The following is a 20050-nucleotide window of genomic DNA, read 5'->3' as shown; positions in this document are numbered from 1 at the left end:
TATACATCAATGGTGGGGGTAGAAGGGAAATAGAACCAAAGAGCTAAGAGAAACAGATAAGTATGAGAAAAAAAATGTGTGAAGCTTGCTGGGCAGACTGGATGGGCCGTTTGGTCGTCTTCTGCCGTCATTTCTATGTTTCTATGTTTCCTGTATATAGTTTTATTAGTCTTGATCTAGTCATTGATTGTCCTAATTCCATTCCATAATTTCTGCTTTGTTATTCAATATACTGGAGGATCGCAGGTGGCACACTGGGTTATCATAGGGTGCCTTAAACATTTTTCTCTGACTCCACCTGCTGGAAGGGAGACACAACCCAGCAGTCTGGACTGATCCTTGGTACTACAGGAACGAAAATTGGCAGGTAAGAACCAACTTTCCTTTTCCTACTGCTGAGGTTTAGCTTTGTTCTAAACATTTTTGATTGTTGATTAATTTAGCTATCGGTATTCATCATACTTTTGTATTTATGTATTATTTATGGTATTTTTTTATGTTGTACCCTGCTGAGAACAAGCCTTTCAGGCTGTGGGCCATTTTTAAATAAATACATTTGCTCTACCAGCCAAATTTTAAACACTGCTTCTGGAAGACTGAGTAAAAGTGGTTTTCCATTAACAAATGATTCTTTGGTACTTATGCACCCTGAATCCTACCTGTATTTGTCATTGTTGAGTGATGGCTGGGATTCTCTCTCCATTCCTACCAGGGATTGTGGACATTGCCTTTGCAGCATCCACAGTCTCTAATGTCTTTAATGAATAGAAACTGGGTCTGGAAATCAGACCTTTGCCATCATGTTATCCTCTATTGCACAAATTTGCTCCAGAAACCTTGATCATTTTAATTAGTTTGCTTCCATGATGTAGTAAGTGTGTTTCAAAACTGTAAAGCAGCAACCTTTCCTGCTCAGGACAGTTGTGCCAGAACAAGGACTTTCTGTATTGTGGTGAGAGAGGATTTGGAAGGTTTTGTTAACAGAACCCCTGTTTAAAAAACAAAACAGTATAATGCTCATGGAATGTAGTAGGAATAGAGACCCTGATTTTACTGCTTTTTGTTTTTCTTCTAGTCACTGTGCCCGTGACCAAAAATTGTGTACCACATGTGATCTACAAGGTGGTGGCCATAAGTAGGGACAAGTAGAAGAGAAGGAAAGAGACTGGGGTGACACCAGTCATTTTCTAAGTTCCCAGTTGAGCTTGGACCAGTTGTTTTCCTTCTGTCAAGTAGCAGGGTCTTCCTTGCTACCATCAGAACTTGTCTGCTGCTCACTTGAGAGGAGCTACTGCTTCATCATGGATCTAAATCCTCTGTATTATACTGTGAATCATTTTATTACCGTTTTTGTCTTGCAGGTGAGAGATGCTTAGACTTTCAATTAAAGTGCCCATAAACCATTTATTCACCTTAGAAATTTCTGTGCTTGTTGTTCAGGATAACGAGGATGGCATGGATCAGGAACAGCCAGAAGAACTCATTCCAGAGACCAGGATAGAAGTGGAAATTCCTAAAGTGAACACAGACTTGGGAAATGACCTCTATTTTGTGAAATTACCTAACTTCTTGAGTGTGGAACCAAGGTAATGCCCAAGCCAAGTCCTAGTACGATTCCAGGACTCTAAGGTACAATTATTGGACTACAGGTATCTCCTTTAGTAATTAAATTTGCACTCGTATCACAGGACTTTGAGTCACTGTATGGAAGCAACAATTAATTTGAGCTGGAAAGATATGTGATTTGTTACTTTATTTCAGGCCTTTTGATCCTCAGTATTATGAGGATGAATTTGAAGATGAAGAGATGCTTGATGAAGAAGGTAGAACTAGGTTAAAATTAAAGGTAAACTTAACATGCTTTGTCTTTGTCTTGCTGCTTTGAGGTTTTTATCTTAAACTGTTACATGGCTTTAACCCTTTGGGAGGGGTTAGAAGATGACTAGTTCAGGTTTTCAAGCTGACCTGTGTTCTTGGAGGACAAGCAAGATAAGCCCTCATCAATGAGGGACAACATCTGACAGAACCTAGTGCGGAATATTTATACAAAAGCTCTAGAAGCTTTTGGCATGTTAGACTGAGCACGCGAGGTACAACCTGTGTTGTGTGGGGGCCACCTTAGTCTTTGATCTAACACACATGCACTGGTGAAAAACAGAAATAAAGAAATTAATGAAGGATATCATGGAGTCCCACAGTCTCTCTGTCTTTTAAAAATGTTTGTAAAAAATCCTGAATTCTCATGCATGACCTCATAGTCCTTTTTTTTTTTTTTTTTTAATCTTTATGCATTAAAAAAAACCCCAAAACAACCCAAGATAACCATCTTAGAGGAAAAACAGAGAGTAAATCCAATACCATTATCATTACATAGAATTTTAAAGAAATTACACATCTTTTTCTCTGAATAAAGTCCACAAGCCTGAGGGGGAGAAAACACAACCTAAAGGACTATTTTAACACAAAGAAATCCACAGTAGTTTACAGAGAACTAATTACTTTATGAGGAACTTAAGACACCTAAACTGGTTCCTGCGGACGTCGCGGGAGTTTTTTCTATTAGAAATTGTGTCAGTTGGGGTGGGTCAAAGAAGATATTCCCTGTAGGTACCTGGATCAGTCCAGACTCCTGGGTTTTGCCCCCCCCCCCCCCTTCCCTCTAGCAGATGGAGGCAGAGCAGTTATCAAAACAATCTCTGCCTATAAATAGGCTGGTGCCACCTACAGTCCGGCAGTATTCTTCTGTCTCCAACAGATGGGAGAGGTGCCAAACCTACAGTCTGGGCTGTGTGCTTAAGTTGATTATCTTGTGTTTAGTTAGTTTAGGGGACTTTTTTGTCTTTATTTACAGGTTCTTGGGTCGATGACTTCAACATTAGAACTTGTACCCTGGGCCTTTGCTCATATGAGGCCTTTACTGTTCGCCTTGCTTTCCCGATGGAACCCAATCTCTGAGCTTTTTCATCTACCTTTGCCGCTTACGGAGGCAGTGCGATCCAGTCTCAACTGGTGGTTGGTGATGGACAATTTAGTCCGAGGAGTTCCCCTGGAAGTGCCCGACTGGACAGTGGTCACCACCGATGCCAGTTTCTTTGGTTGGCGAGTGGCATGCCAAGGGAAATTGGTACAAGGACTTTGGTCTTCCGTCAAATCTCTCTGGTCGTTCAATCGACTGGAAACCAGGGCGGTATGGTTGGCATTGCAAGCATTCCATCCTCTCCTCCAGGGCAAGTCGGTCAGAATCCTCTCAGATGATGCGACCATCAATCGCCAAGGAGGAACCAGAAGTCAACCGGTGGCGATGGAAGCCCAACAATTGATTAGCTGGGCAGAACAAAACTTGGTATGCATAGCAGCATCTCACATCGCCGGCGTGGACAACGTGCAGGCAGACTTCATAAGTCATCACCATCTCGATCCCAGGGAACGGGAATTGACGGACGCAGTTTTTCAACTCATTTGCAACACATGGGGCACGCCCAGCCTGGATCTCATGGTGACGTTTCATAATGCCAAAGCTCCACGGTTCTATGCTTGGCGGAGAGATATGGGAGCAGAAGGGATAGATGCCCTAGTGCTGCCTTAGCCCACAGAGATTCTTCTGTACATCTTTCCGCCTTGGCCATTGATCGGCAAAGTGCTCAGGCGGATAGAGATCCATCCAACAGAGGTCATCCTGGTAGCTCCAGAATGGCCGAGACGTCCCTGGTTCGCGGACCTTCTCAATCTTGCCGTGGAAGGCCCACTCCGGTTTCCAGTTCTCCCGGACCTGCTGCATCAAGGGCCTGTTTGTTTGGAAGAAGTTGATCGCGTCTGTCTAGCGGCATGGCTTTTGAAAGGCAGAGGTTAAGTCGCAAAGGCTGTTCTCCGGCTGTAGTAGCCACTCTCCTCCGATCGCGTAAGACTTTTACCAATCTAATGTTTGTTAGAGTATGGAAAGTTTTTGAGACTTGATGTCTGGACCGAGAGGTCATGCCTACCCGGTCTTCGGTGTCAGATATTCTATGTTTTCTACAATCCGGTCTAACGGTTTGTCATGTAGTTCCCTCAGAGTGCAAGTGGCGGCGCTTGCTTGTTTGCGTGGATCTGTCCAGGGCATAGCATTAGCTGCATATCTGGATGTAGTTCGTTTTCTTAAGGGAGCAAAACACTCACGTCCTTCACTTCGGCATCCCTATCCGTCATGGAGTCTGAATTTACTCCTCACTGCTCTTTGTTCGGCGCCTTTTGAGCCCTTGAAGAGAGCGACTCTAAAAGTTCTTGCCTTGAAGGAGATTTTTCTGGTGGCCATTATATCAGCTAGTAGAGTGTCAGAACTCCAGGCACTTTCATGTAGGGAACCCTTTTTGTGGACTTCGGATTCGGGAATTTCTTTAAGGACGGTTCCGTCTTTCTTGCCAAAAGTGGTTTCCTCTCTTCATGTCAACCAATCGGTTGATCTGCCGGCCTTCACAGAGTTAGATCATTTGGATCCTTTGGCTGGTGACTTGCGGAAGCTTGACGTTCGCAGAGCTTTGCTGCATTACCTAGAAATTACCAATTAGTTTTGTGTGTCTGACCATCTCTTTGTGCTGTGGAGCGGTCCTAAACGAGGACAACAGGCGTCCAAAACTACTATAGCTCGTTGGCTAAAAGAGGCTATTAGTTCGGCCTATCTCCTTCGGGGTAGATCTCTTCCTACGGGTCTGCGTGCCCACTCTACTCGTTCACAAGCGACGTCTTGGGCAGAGTGTCAGATGGTATCACCGCAGGAGAATATGCAGGGTGGCTACGTGGAAATCCTTGCATACTTCTGCAAGACATTACAGACTGGATGTTCAGGCTCCAGTTGCGGGAGGATTTGGAGAGGGAGTGCTTTGAGCGGGCCTCTCCAGATCCCATCCCAATTAAGGAAGCTCTGGTACATCCCAGGAGTCTGGACTGATCCGAGTACGTACAGGGAAAGGAAAATTAGTTTCTTACCTGATAATTTTCGTTCCTGTAGTACCACGAATCAGTCCAGAATCCCGCCCATCTCAGACATAAGAGAAAGGGAGAGTCCGCTCGGTTCTTATATATTATCTTATTTCAGATTGGCAGAGTTCTGAATTTTGTCCTCAAGTGGTTCTCAAGGTTCAGGTCCTGGGAGGGTTCAGTGGACCAGTTTGTTTTTTTAATGTATATAGTTATGGTTTTGAGATTTCCATTCTGCTTTGACATTGAGTAATACTGCCGGACTGTAGGTGGCACCAGCCTATTTATAGGCGGAGTTTGTTTTGATAACTGCTCTGTCTCCATCTGCTAGAGGGGGGTGCAAAACCCAGGAGTCTGGACTGATCCATGGTACTACAGGAACGAAAATTATCAGGTAAACTAATTTTCCTATCTTCTTTGACACACCCCAACTGACACAATTTTTAATAGGAAAAACTCCCGTGACGTCTGCAGGAACCAGTTTAGGTGTCTTAAGTTCCTCATAAAGTAATTAGTTCTCTGTAAACTACTGTGGATTTCTTTGTGTTAAAATAGTCCTTTAGGTTGTGTTTTCTCCCCCCTCAGGCTTGTGGACTTTATTCAGAGAAAAAGATGTGTAATTTCTTTGAAATTCTATGTAATGACAATGGTATTGGATTTACTCTCTGTTTTTCCTCTAAGATGGTTGTCTTGGGTTGTTTTTTGTTGTTTTTTTAATGCATAAAGATTAGTATTATTCACATATTTCACCATACATTTACATGGTAATTTGAGAAAAAAGGCCCCCCCAACCTGCAATACTTGGGTCTCAAAAGAAGGAAAGCTTTATTTCTCTTTTGAGTTTCACGTGAGATGTCTGGGAAGACTCACTTTACAGCCTAGAAATACAGCATTTCTGTGTCTAAGACACAATCTAAGCAGCCACACTTTGTCTGGCTCAAGAGCACAAATCACTATTTGTTCTGCAGATCTTCTTGTTCTTGGAAGGTAAAAGATTTTTGAAACAGGTGGTATAGCACTTTCCTCAATTTGTAATATTTCCAGGAGATATTTTTTGAACATCTCTCTGGGAGAATTTAGGGGAACTTGCGGGAAGTTTATAAATCTTAAATTTCTACTTTTCATCATGTTTTCCATGTTCTCCATGTTCTTCCTTTCTTTTATCATTGTAGCTTGAACCTGTTGCAGTCCATGTATTTGGTCTCTATTTGATAATACTTGTTCCAAATTGGCATTAGTATTTGTCAATACTTAAACTTTCCCTGTACGTACCCGGATCAGTCCAGACCATGGGTTGAGCCTCCTTTCCAGCAGGTAGAGACAGACCAAAATTGAAATGGTATCCTATATGAGGACTGTAGCCCTTCAGTATTTGTCTGTCTCCAGCAGGTGGAACAGCTCACCCTGTGGTTCCCTGTTAACTTCTACTTGTCCCTTCTGGGCGTTTTTTCCTTCTGTGTGTCTATTGTGTTTGGATCAAGCAAGTATTTCTGAGTTATTGTTTTAAAAAAAAAAAATAGTGTGAACTCTGTGGATCCTTCACAGGAGACAGTCCCTGTCTCCTCACTCTTGCGGGGGCCTAGGTGAAATATGGCCCCTTGTTTTATATAGCCTAGGCTCCCTTTTCCCGGTGATCATCGGCTGCAGGGATGAAAATTGGTGGTGCCAGTCACTCCCCCTGTTCAACTCCCTCTCTCCTTCTCTTCTGTACTGCTCTCCCTTCATTGGGATCCATTTTTTGTAGCTGCTGACAGGGACCTTTGTAAAAAAAACAAAACAAAAAACCAAAAAAAGGTGATTTTACCTAGAGGAGTCCCTGATAACATTAACAGAAGGCTCCTGCCTTCCCTACTTACTTTTGCAGCTTGAGAGAGTGAATTGAGAGCGTGCACAGTTCATTCAGTGCTTCTGCTCCTTCAGCACCGGCAGCTCAGCTCATCTTAGTGCTGCCCCTCCCCCACCCAGCAGCATGCCACGATCTCAGATGTGTTTAGCCTGCAGGGATTCCGCTCTGTTCACGCTGCCTACCGGGGGGGGGGGGGGGGGGGGGGAAGGTTCCTCCTGTAACCGTCTCTTTTTAGTCAGTAAGGAGGTCCAGACAACTGATCCGTAAAGATAGACTTTTATTGCCAGCAAGATGCAGCTAAGACAAAGGCTTAGTACAACTGCATGCCCCTCCCCTCCAGGAGCAGACTCTTATGCACTTTACAGTTCTTATCTTTTACACATGCGTTCTAAGCATTGCTGAGCAAGCATATTCCGGCTGAAGGGGCTACTGACCCCCTCCCTAGACACCCTGGAACTTTCGTGAAACTTCTCCCATGTTCTGCAGGAGAGGCTGCTGGGACTTGCAGTTCTGGAAAGGAATTCGCGAGTCTGCAGTAATACAGCCCATCACATAATACATCCATTGTTCTAATCTAGGTTACAGCAGTGAAAGCTTATCAGAGAATAAGAACAGCGAAGCCAAAAAAATGAAAATGTGCAATGTGCTGACAGAAAGTTTCTCAATGTCCTAATTACAGCTGTATTGCAGACTGTAAGTAAACCCGTCATGAAGCAGGGAATTCTGGTACATGAAGTCCTTTGTCAGGTTGAAGCGTTCAGACCCCTTCATTCCCCCCTTTGATACTTATCATTCTTTATGAAAAGTATCACACCATCACAACGCAACTGTGGAGCTGAAAGAAACAGAAACAAGAAAAATTAGCAATTTGAGTTCTCAGGGGGCCCTAATTTCCCAAACAGTCCGATGGTTTCTTCACGGGTTTGAGACGGATGGGCCCTATTGGCTCCACCCCCCTTTGTAGCCCGAACTTGTCATGTATGGGAAGATGGCCCAGGATAAAACATGAGGATGGTTAAACAGGTTCTATAGGCTCAGAGGAATACATGTACAGTGACAGAAGCTGCGTGGCTGTTTTGCGTTCAGCAATGTCCTTCATCACCCGACGAAGGCGGTTTGAGCAAGAAAGGAATAATTCAGGGTCCTAAAAGACAAAACAGAATTAAACTGGCTGGGATAACAAACAAGCTCTTAAATCCACCGATCATGGAAAACCAACCACGGAATCCATTGGTCCAGTCCCAAGCACTATTCCATTGCTGGACAGGGACGTGTGCCATCTTGACCATGCGATCAGTGATGTCTTGGATAACCTTGTTTTGGTCATCTACCTGTAAACAACAATTGGAGAGGTTAAATGTTCCACAAACCGTCCTTCCTGGGCCAGAGGATAATCTAAAACCAATCTATTCTGGTACACTGCAGTCATAATTTTGGTATTTTGTTTTGCCCAGAGTTTAAGAGCGAAAGCAGTCATTGGTGATGAGCTCCAGGACTGCCTGAAGCCTGATGATTCGATGCAATTAATACTGCTTGGAAGGGTTCCCGAGTTGCCCCTTTTTGCTGCTTCATCTGCTCTCTGATTTCCTTGACAATAGGGTTTGATTTCCTGGTGTGTGCTTTGTAATGCATTACAGCCACCTTGCGAGGTAGCCAAACTGCATCTAGTAATTCACGTACTTCTGATGCATTGTTCAATTTTTTTCCCTCTATAATGCTCCATGCACTTGAATTGTAAGGAAGGCATATTTAGAGTCTGTATAGATATTTACAGTTTGTCCTTCTGCCAACTGCAGAGCTCGAGTAAGGGCAATTAGTTCAGCTTTTTGTGCAGACGTTCCTGGGGGAAGAGGTTGAGCCTCAACGATTTCATCTTCGGATACAACAGCATATCCAGCAGAACATATCTCATGAATGATTTGGCTGCTCCCATCAGTGAATAAAGTCCAAGCTCCCTGCCAGGGTTGATCCCTCAGGTCTGGTCTACTGGAATGTATTGTAGCCATGACTTCTTCACAATCATGGGCAACTGGTTCAGGTGCCGGCATAAGAGTGGCCGGGTTCAAGTTTTTGCTGTCTTGTATTTGAATTTCAGGTGTTTCACATAACAGAGCTTGATACTTTACAAGACGTGAATTAGTCATCCATTTTGGCCCATGAGTTTCTAGTAGTCCTTGGATAGTATGAGGAGTTGTTACTTGTAAAGTTTGTCCAAATGTTAGCTTAACAGCTTCGGGTATCAGTAGACATGCAGCAGCAATGCTTCGGAGGCATCCCGACCATCCTTTTGACACATTGTCCATTCCTTTTGACAGATATGCAACAGGTCGTTCCCATGAGCCTAAGGTTTGAGTCAATACCCCTATGGCCATGCCTTTTTTCTCGTCGACGAATAGATGGAATGGTTTCATCACATCTGGCAATCCTAAGGCAGGTGGTTCAATTAAGGCTTCTTTTAGTTGACGTAAGCTTGCCAGCTCGTTTCCTTCCCACTGGAAGGGTTGAGATTCTGCTTCTTTACCCCGCAGCTTGTCGTATAGGGGTTGGGCAATAACTGCATAGTTAGCAATCCACAGCCTACAGTATCCTGCAGCTCCAAGGAACGCCCGGAGCTCTTTCTTGCAAGTGGGTACAGGTTGATCTCTTATAGAACTGGTGCGAGAAATCCCCAGACATCGGGTTCCTCCACGTATTTGGAAGCCTAAATACTTTACTTCCAATTCACAGATTTGCGCTTTCTTTTTACTTGCACGATACCCTTTTGAGTACAACGTCTTTAGCAGCTGAAGAGTGGATACCGCACATTCGAGGTACGTCTCTCAAAACAATAGAAGGTCATCCACGTATTGTATGACTGGCCCATACTTTACTTGATACATCTTTAAGTCTTTTGCCAGTTGCTCACCGAACAGCGTAGGTGAGTGCCTAAACCCTTTAGGCAACCGAGTCCATGTGTACTGCTGCTTTACTCCAGTATCTGCATCTTCCCATGTGAAAGCAAAAATCTTTTGACATTCCTCCGCCACCGGGACGGAGAAGAAGGCATCTTTGAGATCAATGACACTGTACCACTTTGATGCAGGAGAGACTTGAGCCAAGATTGAATATGAATTTGGCACGAGGGCTACTAGATCTTCTACTTGACTATTCACTTTCCTTAGGTCTTGTACTGGTCGATAATCATCAGATCCAGGTTTCTTTACGGGCAACAAAGGAGTATTCCAAGCAGATCGGATTCGCCGGAGAATGCCCAAATCATACAGTCTTTGCAGGTGTATCTGGATTCCTTGTCTGGCCATATATGGAATGGGGTATTGAGGTTGATTAATCACCTGTGCATTCTGTTTCATCTCTATCCATATGGGGGTACCGTTGATAGCTATTCCTCCCGGGTTCTGCTCGGACCATACTTTAGGCACGCTATCCATCAGTTGTCTTTGTTTTTGTTGAGGGGGGTGTTGTTTTCATATCGATGTTCGATGGTTCGTTCGACTATGGGAAGATGTAGTCTCCATTCTTCTTGGAGGGGACAGATGAGTATCACTGGATGGTCCCCGAAGGAGGCTTTAGCTTCCCCTGTTGGTTGAAATCTCAATGTGGTCTGAGGCTTACACAGCAGGTTCCATCAGATAAGGGATACCATGGTCCTGCCTACTTGTATAGTTCATTCTTTCTGCAGAGGGGCAGTGAGTACCTGACCTGAGGCGCCCACTATAGAAACAGTCTCTTTCGTCGGGGGGGCCGATTGGTGCAGTCATGACAGATCGTTGGCCTCTGAGTCCAACAGGCCCCTGATTTTTGTTGTGTTACCTCGTGGATCTCCACCAGAGGGTCAGTGGGGATTCTTCCCTCCCGGTCTCTTCAGGCTGTATGCTCCTTGTCGCCTCCTCCGCCATCTGCCAGTGGGGGTTGTCCGATCTCCTTCCTCCTCGGCCCCTTTGTGTCGGTGCAGGTCCATTTTTGTCGTTAGTATTCACTGCAGGGCTCCCGTATTTCTTTTGCCATTCTTCACAGTCTCTCTTCCAATGGCCTTCATTTTTGTAGTACGCACACTGATTCTTTCCCAAAGGGGGTCTTGTTCCCCCTCCTCTTCGCGGTCTGCCATTGTCTTGGCTCCTTCCCGTCCGCGTGTCCTCGAGAGCGGCGGCTAACAGTCACTTTCTCCTTCATGTCTCTACTTGCTTCTCTCTTTTCTCTTTCACTTCTCTATTTCCACATACTTGGTCTGCTATAGCTTTTAACTGGCTGAGGCTCATGCCCTCAAAGCCTTCGGCCTTCTGCAGGTTCTTTCGGATGTCAGGTCTATTATTAAGTTCCTGGTTGCAGGGACGGGCCCTTTTCTTCTCTTCCTGATCCCTGTTCCCATACATCTCAAAATACGATGAGTCATTAGTGAGAAGTTCCAACACTGCTTGTAGTCGGATAATACGATTTAACATATAGATTGGAGTTCTATATCCATAAGAACCATCTTCAGCCCAAGTGGCAGGGCCAGAAGCTGCAAAACATTGCTTCCTTCATACTTGTAAGTTTGGCATTGGGTTAATTCAATAAAGTCAACCTGGATCTGCAGGCAAGGATCCAGGGGGGGGCGCTTTAGGTGTGCAGGAGTGATGATCAAACCCTTGGAAGCCTTGTATCAATTACATTGCAAACACTAAGAACATATGGTAATAGCCAGAGCCCAGCCCCCACCAGTGGTCAAAGAACATAATTGCAATATATATATATATATATATATGTGTGTGTGTGTGTGTGTGGGCCACTACTTTATCATTTGGGCCGACTCATATTTGCTCTTGTTCCTAATCTTGCATAGTGGCCCCTTCTCTTGCCCACAACTTCCAATAATCCTTATCTTGCGCCTGCCACTGAATCAAAATTTTTAATATTAAGTCTTTGTTTTCTCCGATTTTTTTTTTTTTTTTTTTTTTTTTTTTTACAAACGGCATTCTGTAATTCCCACAGTCAGCGCTGCACATGCTTGGCTGTCTTATCTTGCCAGTTCCTTAAAACAGGGAGTAACTCTGCATATTTAACTACTGCTAGCCAAAGAAGCAACAAGAAAAACTTTAACAAAGAACCCATTCTTAATCATTTCTCTAAATTTCCCAGAGACAGCTTCAAAATAAACTGCGTCAGCAAAAGAGAGTTCATACTTTATCATGCGTTCCAATGTAACTTTTAAATAACAGATAATATATAGGAGACAAGTAAGAACAATAATTAACATGGTATTAGAGAATAATTGACTAACCTGTGGATGTATCGAGTGAAGGCGCAATGAATTTGCTGCTATAAAATGTCTTAAAAATAGCCTGCATCATAAGGCACTAAATGATTTGTAAGGGACCCTTGGTTCTGGTATTTCTTTGCAAGTAGCAATCCTTGTCAGATTACAGACAGTTTTAGCAAGGACCTTGGAGAATAAATTTAATCAGCAGAAACTCTGAGCTACAAAAACTTCAACTTCTGTGAAACAGCCACAATTCTATCTTTATTCACATACGCACACCATCAACTAACTTTCAATAATGTTCTGTTAAAACAAACGAAACAATTTTTCATTCACCCAGGCTAGCCCAATGTCCCTTTTTTTTTTTTTTTTTTTTCTTCTCTCTCTGGCTCGATCCCCTCCTCTCTCCTGTAATTATCTCTGCCGTTAACCCTTAACTGCCATCAAGTTCTAAACTTCAACACCAGTAAATGCATTCTCCAGTAATCAAATCAGTATTTTAACTTAACACTGTACATTAATTTGTTGTATAGTAGTCTTGTGCAGCATCTGTAAACCAAAACTCTCTTCTTATTAGGGTTTAAAACAATTAAAAATCCCTGGTACATGTGCTTGCAATTCACAGATAGCAGTTACATACATTACAATCCTTAATTAATAATTTGAAAACCCAAACGTACCAGAGAAATGTTATAGGGGTTAAACTGTCCCGCTGCCCAGCCAAATTAATTAACTCTCAAGCTCCCAGCAGCAGCTAACTGCCGCTGTTCAGCACACATATACAGATAAATAATTCACAATCACTTTTAATAAGTTTTCCTTAAGTAAAAATAGTCTGCATCACCAGAGTAGATCAAAAGAAATAATGCATTTGATCACAAAAAGAAATTTGTCTAACCGATCTACCACAGTAGAAATTTTTTTTTTTTTTTTTTTTTTTTTTTTTTTTTTTTTTACAGGTACCTTACAGACAGACAGACACTGGGGACTTCCGGTTCCCCATTTTGCGTACTTGAGTTACCATTACGAGGGCGGCTCCCTCTACTAGCTTCTTTGCCCACGACGGAGGATTTTCAATAACTGCAATCCAAGCAGTTATGTACGGTCTATCCTCAGGGCAACCCGGATTCCCTTCTTGTATAACTATATTCTGGACCCTTGTGGCCGTTTGGAAATTGAAAGTTCCTACCGGAGGCCAATTTACACACAAACTGGGCCACCTATGGGTGCATCGTTGAATCATTCCGGGTTTAGTACATTTATGTCTATCGAACACTTCCCTATAGTGTTCCGTCATGACTTTTAATGGAGTAGAACCGCCCCCTCCCATTAGGATAGAATCACAGACAAAGGAGGGAAGGGAAGACGGATAGGTAAGGGGTCCGTATCCGTCAGACACAAAAGGGTCACTTTCACACAACAAGAAACCTATTCCCACTATCGTATGCGTTACTTCTTTTTCCTCTTTTTATGCGCGTGGCTTTCGGAATGCAATTCCTACCAAACCACCGCTTGGGGTGTGATCAAAGCCCCCTCGGTCCCCTCACGGATGGACCGGTTATTTGCTACTCTTTTAGCTATTCTTCACTTTTCCCATCATTCCCATAATACTCGCCTGCAGGGTTCTTCCGAACGTCACGAAAGCCTTCTTCCCAGATCACCAGCCCAAAGGTCTCAGAGGATCTCCGTGGAATGACCCCCTCAGATACCTGATCACTGAACTCAGCGGTGGCCACTCACCAGGCAAGTCTGGGGGATCACTCCGCCACAAAATCCCCTGGACCAACTGGGGGGCTAAAATAGCGTCCCCGGTACCTCCTGGCTGAGGCTCGCCAAATGTAACCGTCTCTTTTTAGTCAGTAAGGAGGTCCAGACAACTGATCCGTAAAGATAGACTTTTATTGCCAGCAAGATGCAGCTAAGACAAAGGCTTAGTACAACTGCATGCCCCTCCCCTCCAGGAGCAGACTCTTATGCACTTTACAGTTCTTATCTTTTACACATGCGTTCTAAGCATTGCTGAGCAAGCATATTCCGGCTGAAGGGGCTACTGACCCCCTCCCTAGACACCCTGGAACTTTCGTGAAACTTCTCCCATGTTCTGCAGGAGAGGCTGCTGGGACTTGCAGTTCTGGAAAGGAATTCGCGAGTCTGCAGTAATACAGCCCATCACATAATACATCCATTGTTCTAATCTAGGTTACAGCAGTGAAAGCTTATCAGAGAATAAGAACAGCGAAGCCAAAAAAATGAAAATGTGCAATGTGCTGACAGAAAGTTTCTCAATGTCCTAATTACAGCTGTATTGCAGACTGTAAGTAAACCCGTCATGAAGCAGGGAATTCTGGTACATGAGTCCTTTGTCAGGTTGAAGCGTTCAGACCCCTTCACTCCGAGGTCCCGATGTGCCCTCCCCCCAATTTGAACTCCTCACACTCTCCTCTACCGGACCCTGAAACCCCCCCCCCCCCCCCCCCCCCAGAGGCAGGCAGTTGAACCTGCGGTTCCCTAGCTTTCTCTGTTTTCCACACTGTGTTGATTTCTTTCTTTCTCCTTCTGATTGTTTCCAGGATCTCAAGCAAGTACTGATTAATTTCTATATGTTTAAAAAAAAAAAAAAAAAAGAATTTGAGGGAAATCAAACTTCTTGTCTGTGAGACAGCTCTGTCTCACAGCTCTTACAGGGGCCCAGGGGGGATTTTCCCCTTGAGTACTCAGCCTGGGACCCCTCTTCCCGGTGACCACTTGCCTGGCTTAAAAGGCTGATACTGGTGGTCCAGTCACTCCCCCTTTTCGCGCCTGCCTCAGGTCTTTTAGCAGAGAGGCTCCCATTTCTCTGCTCGTTTCTTTTGGGGGAAAAAAAAAAAAAAAAAAAAAAAAGAACATCGGAGGCACAGCTTACCCATGTTTTTCATTGCAGGCCCCAGCAAGGTAAGCAGCCGGGGAAGTGATTACTGGTGGTCCAGTCCCTCTCTTCACCCGTGTGTGTCTAAGCACTGTGTGTAAAAAAAAAAATAAAAAAAAAATTCTTTTTTGGTCAGCTGCAATCCAGGACCCCTGCCCACCTGAATCGCCGCGTTTTTGGCCAGTTTCGTGTTTTGTGAGCCGTTTTTTCCCCCACCATGCCGCGGCCATCCTGGTGTATAAGCATGTGAGGAATCGGCCGTGTGGTTTTCTAGGACTGGAATTTGCTCAAGGTGCCTTCCAGGGGGGGGTGGGCAGCTCTTTTTTTTCAGGGTCTGCAGCATCAGCCAAGCCTCGTGGGGCTCAAAAACGTCAGGCTCCGCAGGAGCTCAGACCTGGTCTTTTCTCCCTTAGTGCAGGGAAGGCAGCCATCTTAAGCAAGCACATGTCTTAAGCACATGTCATGTAGCTCAGGCAAGGGCTGTGGGGGAGGGGGAGCTTCCTCCAACATTGTATCCAGTCCCTGCAACTCCTGATGAGAATGCAGCTCAGGATCAGGTTTTTTTTTACAGGAGGCCCCTGCTTTTCCAGCTCAGGATGTTGATTCTGTTTCCTTTTCTTTAGATTTTGTCCTTATGCATAAAGCCTTCTTGACTCCCAGGTCTCTGCAAGGTGGTGCCTTGCCAATCAGACCTACGCAGGGACTGCCCCCCAAGGTAGCCAAGCGTGCCGATGTTCCCGCGTCTCTAAGGGTCGTGAAGTTAAAAGGCACGGTGGTTTCAGGAGGGTCTGCCTCTCTGGACGTGCCGGGCAGTGCGGCTGCAGGTGCAGGAGCCTCTCCTCCCCCTCCCATGGGGGGGGGGGGGAGCATGGATGAGGAGCAAGGGAAACAGGCTTCTTTGGAGGGTGATGACCCTCAGGTGGTACGTCTGTTCCAGAGGGAGGAGTTGGAACCCCTCATTCCTGCAGTCCTGGCGGAGCTCAGGGTTCGGTCTTCACAGTCTGTAGCAGTCTCGTGCAGCGGGCAAGCCTCAGGTGGGTTCAACAATTACTCAGCACCCAGGACCTCCTGTCTGCAGAGGCGGAACAGGCAGAAAGGCTGGAAGGCGCGATTGCGTATGGGGCTGATGCTCTCTATGATCTCCTCAGGGTGCAGGATCTCAAGAGGGTCAACTGGGCCCTCAAAGTGCCCCATTTCTGGATGGAAACCCTTCGGGCGGTGATAGCAGCAGTACATCCTGGAGAGTTCTTGGCCTCACTCGATCTGACGGAGGCCTACCTGCATATACCGATCCGTCCCGAACATCAGAGGTTCCTCCGATTCCATATCTTGGGTCAGTACTTCCAGTTCAGGGCCCTGCCCTTCGGTCTTGCCACGGCACCACGCCCGTTTACCAAGGTGATGGTGGTGGTGGTGGCAGCCCTCTGGAAGGACGGTGTCAAGTCAGAGACCCTACGCCGCTGGGCAGTGGACCGCGTACTCACTCTCCTCTCGTCCCTAGGTTGGATAGTCAACTTCTCCAAGAGCAATCTCCATCCGTCTCAGGTCTTGGAGTTCCTGGGGGCTTGCTTCGATAGCCACGTCGGCAACGTCTTTCTCCCGGACTTGAGAGCTTTCAAGTTGATGGATCAGCTCCAGGGCTTCCTCTCCATGCCTCTCCCCACGGCATGGGATTATCTGCAGGTCATGGGGACCATGGCTTCCACGATCGACCTGGTCCCCTGGGCATTTGCACATATGCAGCTGTTACAGAGAGCCTTGCTGGCTCGTTGGCATCCGGTATCGGAGCAGTTTCAGATGCAGCTCCCGCTTTCAGACTCTGTCATCAGCGAATTACAATGGTGGCTTTCTCTCAAGCACCTCCTCCGTGGAATGTCCCTTCGGACCCCGCAGTGAATGGTAGTCACGATGGATGCCAGCCTATCCGGCTGGGGAGCGGTTTGCCAGTCTTGGACCACGCAGGGGCATTGGTCCCCAGCCCAGTCTCTCTGGCACATCAACCGCCTGGAGACGCGAGCGGTTCATCTAGCACTCAAGGACTTTCTCCCTCTACTTTGGCGATGGGTGGTCCAGGTGCTCTCGGACAATTCTACCACCGTGGTGTACAACAATCGCCAAGGGGGCGCCAGAAGTCGACTGGTGGCCCTCGAAGCAAGTCGCCTTCTCGAGTGGCCTCCCACATAGCGGGCAACAAGAACTTTCAAGCCAGCTTCTTAAGTCATCAGCGCCTGGACCCAGGCAAGTGGGAGCTGTCTGACGCCATGTCCCTCATTATCGACAGGTGGGGTTCCCCGCACCTGGACTTGATGGCAACTCTGAACATTGCAAAGGCTCCCTGGTTCTTCAGCCGCTGGTGGGAACACTGCTCAGGAGGGGTGGATGCCCTGGCCCTTCCATGGCCGAGCAACGTCCTGCTGTACGTGTTCCATCCGTGGCCCAACAGACTGTGGTTCGCGAATCTAGTCAACATGGCGTCGGACGGTCCTCTTCGCCTAGGCTATCTTCAGCACCATCTCAGTCAAGGTCCTGTATTTTTCGACCAGGCGGATCGCTTCTGTCTTGCGGCTTGGCTTTTGAACAGCGAAGGCTAAGGCGGCGGGGATACGCTGAGGACGTCATCGCCACTATTTTGCGGGCCCGCACAACTTCTACTTCCCTTGCCTATGTCCGGTTCTGGAAGGTTTTCGAGCTGGCCTACGTGGAAGCGGGCGTTACGACGCGTTGGGCCCCAGTGGAAAGTGTTCTAAACATCAAAATCACAGAACATATAGAAAGACATGGTTTAATGGAACAAAGTCAGCATGGCTTTACCCAGGGCAAGTCTTGCCTCACAAATCTGCTTCACTTTTTTTGAAGGAGTTAATAAACATGTGGATAAAGGTGAACCGGTAGATATAGTATACTTGGATTTTCAGAAGGCGTTTGACAAAGTTCCTCATGAGAGGCTTCTAGGAAAAGTAAAAAGTCATGGGATAGGTGGCGATGTCCTTTCGTGGATTGCAAACTGGCTAAAAGACAGGAAACAGAGAGTAGGATTAAATGGGCAATTTTCTCAGTGGAAGGGAGTGGACAGTGGAGTGCCTCAGGGATCTGTATTGGGACCCTTACTGTTCAATATATTTATAAATGATCTGGAAAGAAATACGACGAGTGAGATAATCAAATTTGCAGATGACACAAAATTGTGCAGAGTAGTTAAATCACAAGCAGATTGTGATAAATTGCAGGAAGACCTTGTGAGACTGGAAAATTGGGCATCCAAATGGCAGATGAAATTTAATGTGGATAAGTGCAAGGTGATGCATATAGGGAAAAATAACCCATGCTATAATTACACGATGTTGGGTTCCATATTAGGTGCTACAACCCAAGAAAGAGATCTAGGTGTCATAGTGGATAACACATTGAAATCGTCGGTTCAGTGTGCGGCGGCAGTCAAAAAAGCAAACAGAATGTTGGGAATTATTAGAAAAGGAATGATGAATAAAACGGAAAATGTCATAATGCCTCTGTATCACTCCATGGTGAGACCGCACCTTGAATACTGTGTACAATTCTGGTCGCCGCATCTCAAAAAGATATAATTGCGATGGAGAAGGTACAGAGAAGGGCTACCAAAATGATAAGGGGAATGGAACAACTCCCCTATGAGGAAAGGACTGAAGAGGTTAGGACTTTTCAGCTTGGAGAAGAGACGACTGAGGGGGGATATGATAGAGGTGTTTAAAATCATGAGAGGTCTAGAACGGGTAGATGTGAATCGGTTATTTACTCTTTCGGATAGTAGAAGGACTAGGGGACACTCCATGAAGTTAGCATGGGGCACATTTAAAACTAATCGGAGAAGAAAGTTCTTTTTTACTCAACGCACAATTAAACTCTGGAATTTGTTGCCAGAGAATGTGGTTCGTGCAGTTAGTATAGCTGTGTTTAAAAAAGGATTGGATAAGTTCTTGGAGGAGAAGTCCATTACCTGCTATTAAGTTCACTTAGAGAATAGCCACTGCCATTAGCAATGGTTACATGGAATAGACTTAGTTTTTGGGTACTTGCCAGGTTCTTATGGCCTGGATTGGCCACTGTTGGAAACAGGATGCTGGGCTTGATGGACCCTTGGTCTGACCCAGTATGGCATTTTCTTATGTTCTTATGTTCTTATGTCTCGCTCGTCCTCTCATTTCTCCAGCGAGGTCTCTCTAAGAGTCTCTCCTTTGGCTCACTCCATGTTCAGGTCTGTCTCCACCTGCTGGAAAGAAGGCTCAACCCATGGTCTGGACTGATCCGTGATACTACAGGAACGAAAATTAACAGGTAAGAACTAATTTTCCTTTTTCTTCCAGCGCTTTAACCTTTGCATTTAACCTTTGTTGCAGTATAGGTATTTTCATCTCAACAATTGTCTCCCAGATAGTTTCTAGTGAAAAGACTGTGGGTCTTACCACTGCCAATAAGCTGACTTCTGGGAAAACTCCAACGGCGCTCGCCACCTCTTCCAGTACTGTGTCTCTCTCAACACCGGTCTGCCCTGTTAGTCCTCCTGGGCTCGCTGCTGCAGTTGCACCTCCGTCAGACCCTGCCAGGGTCCGCCCCACAACTCCTTGGTCCGATGACGTCCCTGCCAACTCGGGGGGTGCCTCTCCCTGCAGCCGGTTTGATTCTAGGCGTTCCTTCTGCGGGGCTAAAAGGAGACAATGAGCCGGGGAGAGAGGGGAGCTCCACTTCCCTTCCTCAACTCTCCAACGGCTGCAGTCCCGCTGTGAGATCTCTGCGCACAATGTGTGCGTACATTGGTCCAGTAAGAGGCGTCGTTTGGGGAGTCGCAGGGTATAGTTCCCCCTCAGTTTTCGCTTCCTCCCCATCCAGAAATATTTCAGCAAGAAAAAGAATTTTTAAAATGCCCGATGGAGCTCAAACGCCTAGCTATAATACCGTGCGGCCATCTTGGATCCGCCCCCCTGTCCTCTTGTTTCTATCCCTCTTATGCTCTCTAAGTAGGTTTTGTCATGCAATTTCTAAAAGCAACCTACCTTCCTGGGATCTTTGACACATTTGGCATATCACCTCAGCAGAGTGTAGGGATGTGCATTCATTTTAAATGAATTTGTAAAAT

General features: G+C 45.7%; 1 protein-coding gene across 1 annotated transcript in view; it reads left to right on the top strand.

Annotated features, from left to right (window-relative positions):
• The window catches only part of LEO1 (LEO1 homolog, Paf1/RNA polymerase II complex component), a 75048-nt gene that overhangs the window by 23380 nt on the left and 31618 nt on the right, over window positions 1–20050 (top strand). Inside the window, 2 exon segments of the mRNA XM_029574862.1 lie at window positions 1441–1586; window positions 1762–1846. Of these exon segments, the coding sequence (XP_029430722.1) occupies window positions 1441–1586; window positions 1762–1846 (231 nt within the window).

Source organism: Rhinatrema bivittatum, chromosome 13, assembly GCF_901001135.1.
Source record: "Rhinatrema bivittatum chromosome 13, aRhiBiv1.1, whole genome shotgun sequence".
In the NCBI taxonomy this organism is placed as follows: Eukaryota; Metazoa; Chordata; class Amphibia; order Gymnophiona; family Rhinatrematidae; genus Rhinatrema; species Rhinatrema bivittatum.
Note: the sequence above shows the minus strand (reverse complement) of the source record. Positions and strands in the feature narration are given on the sequence as shown.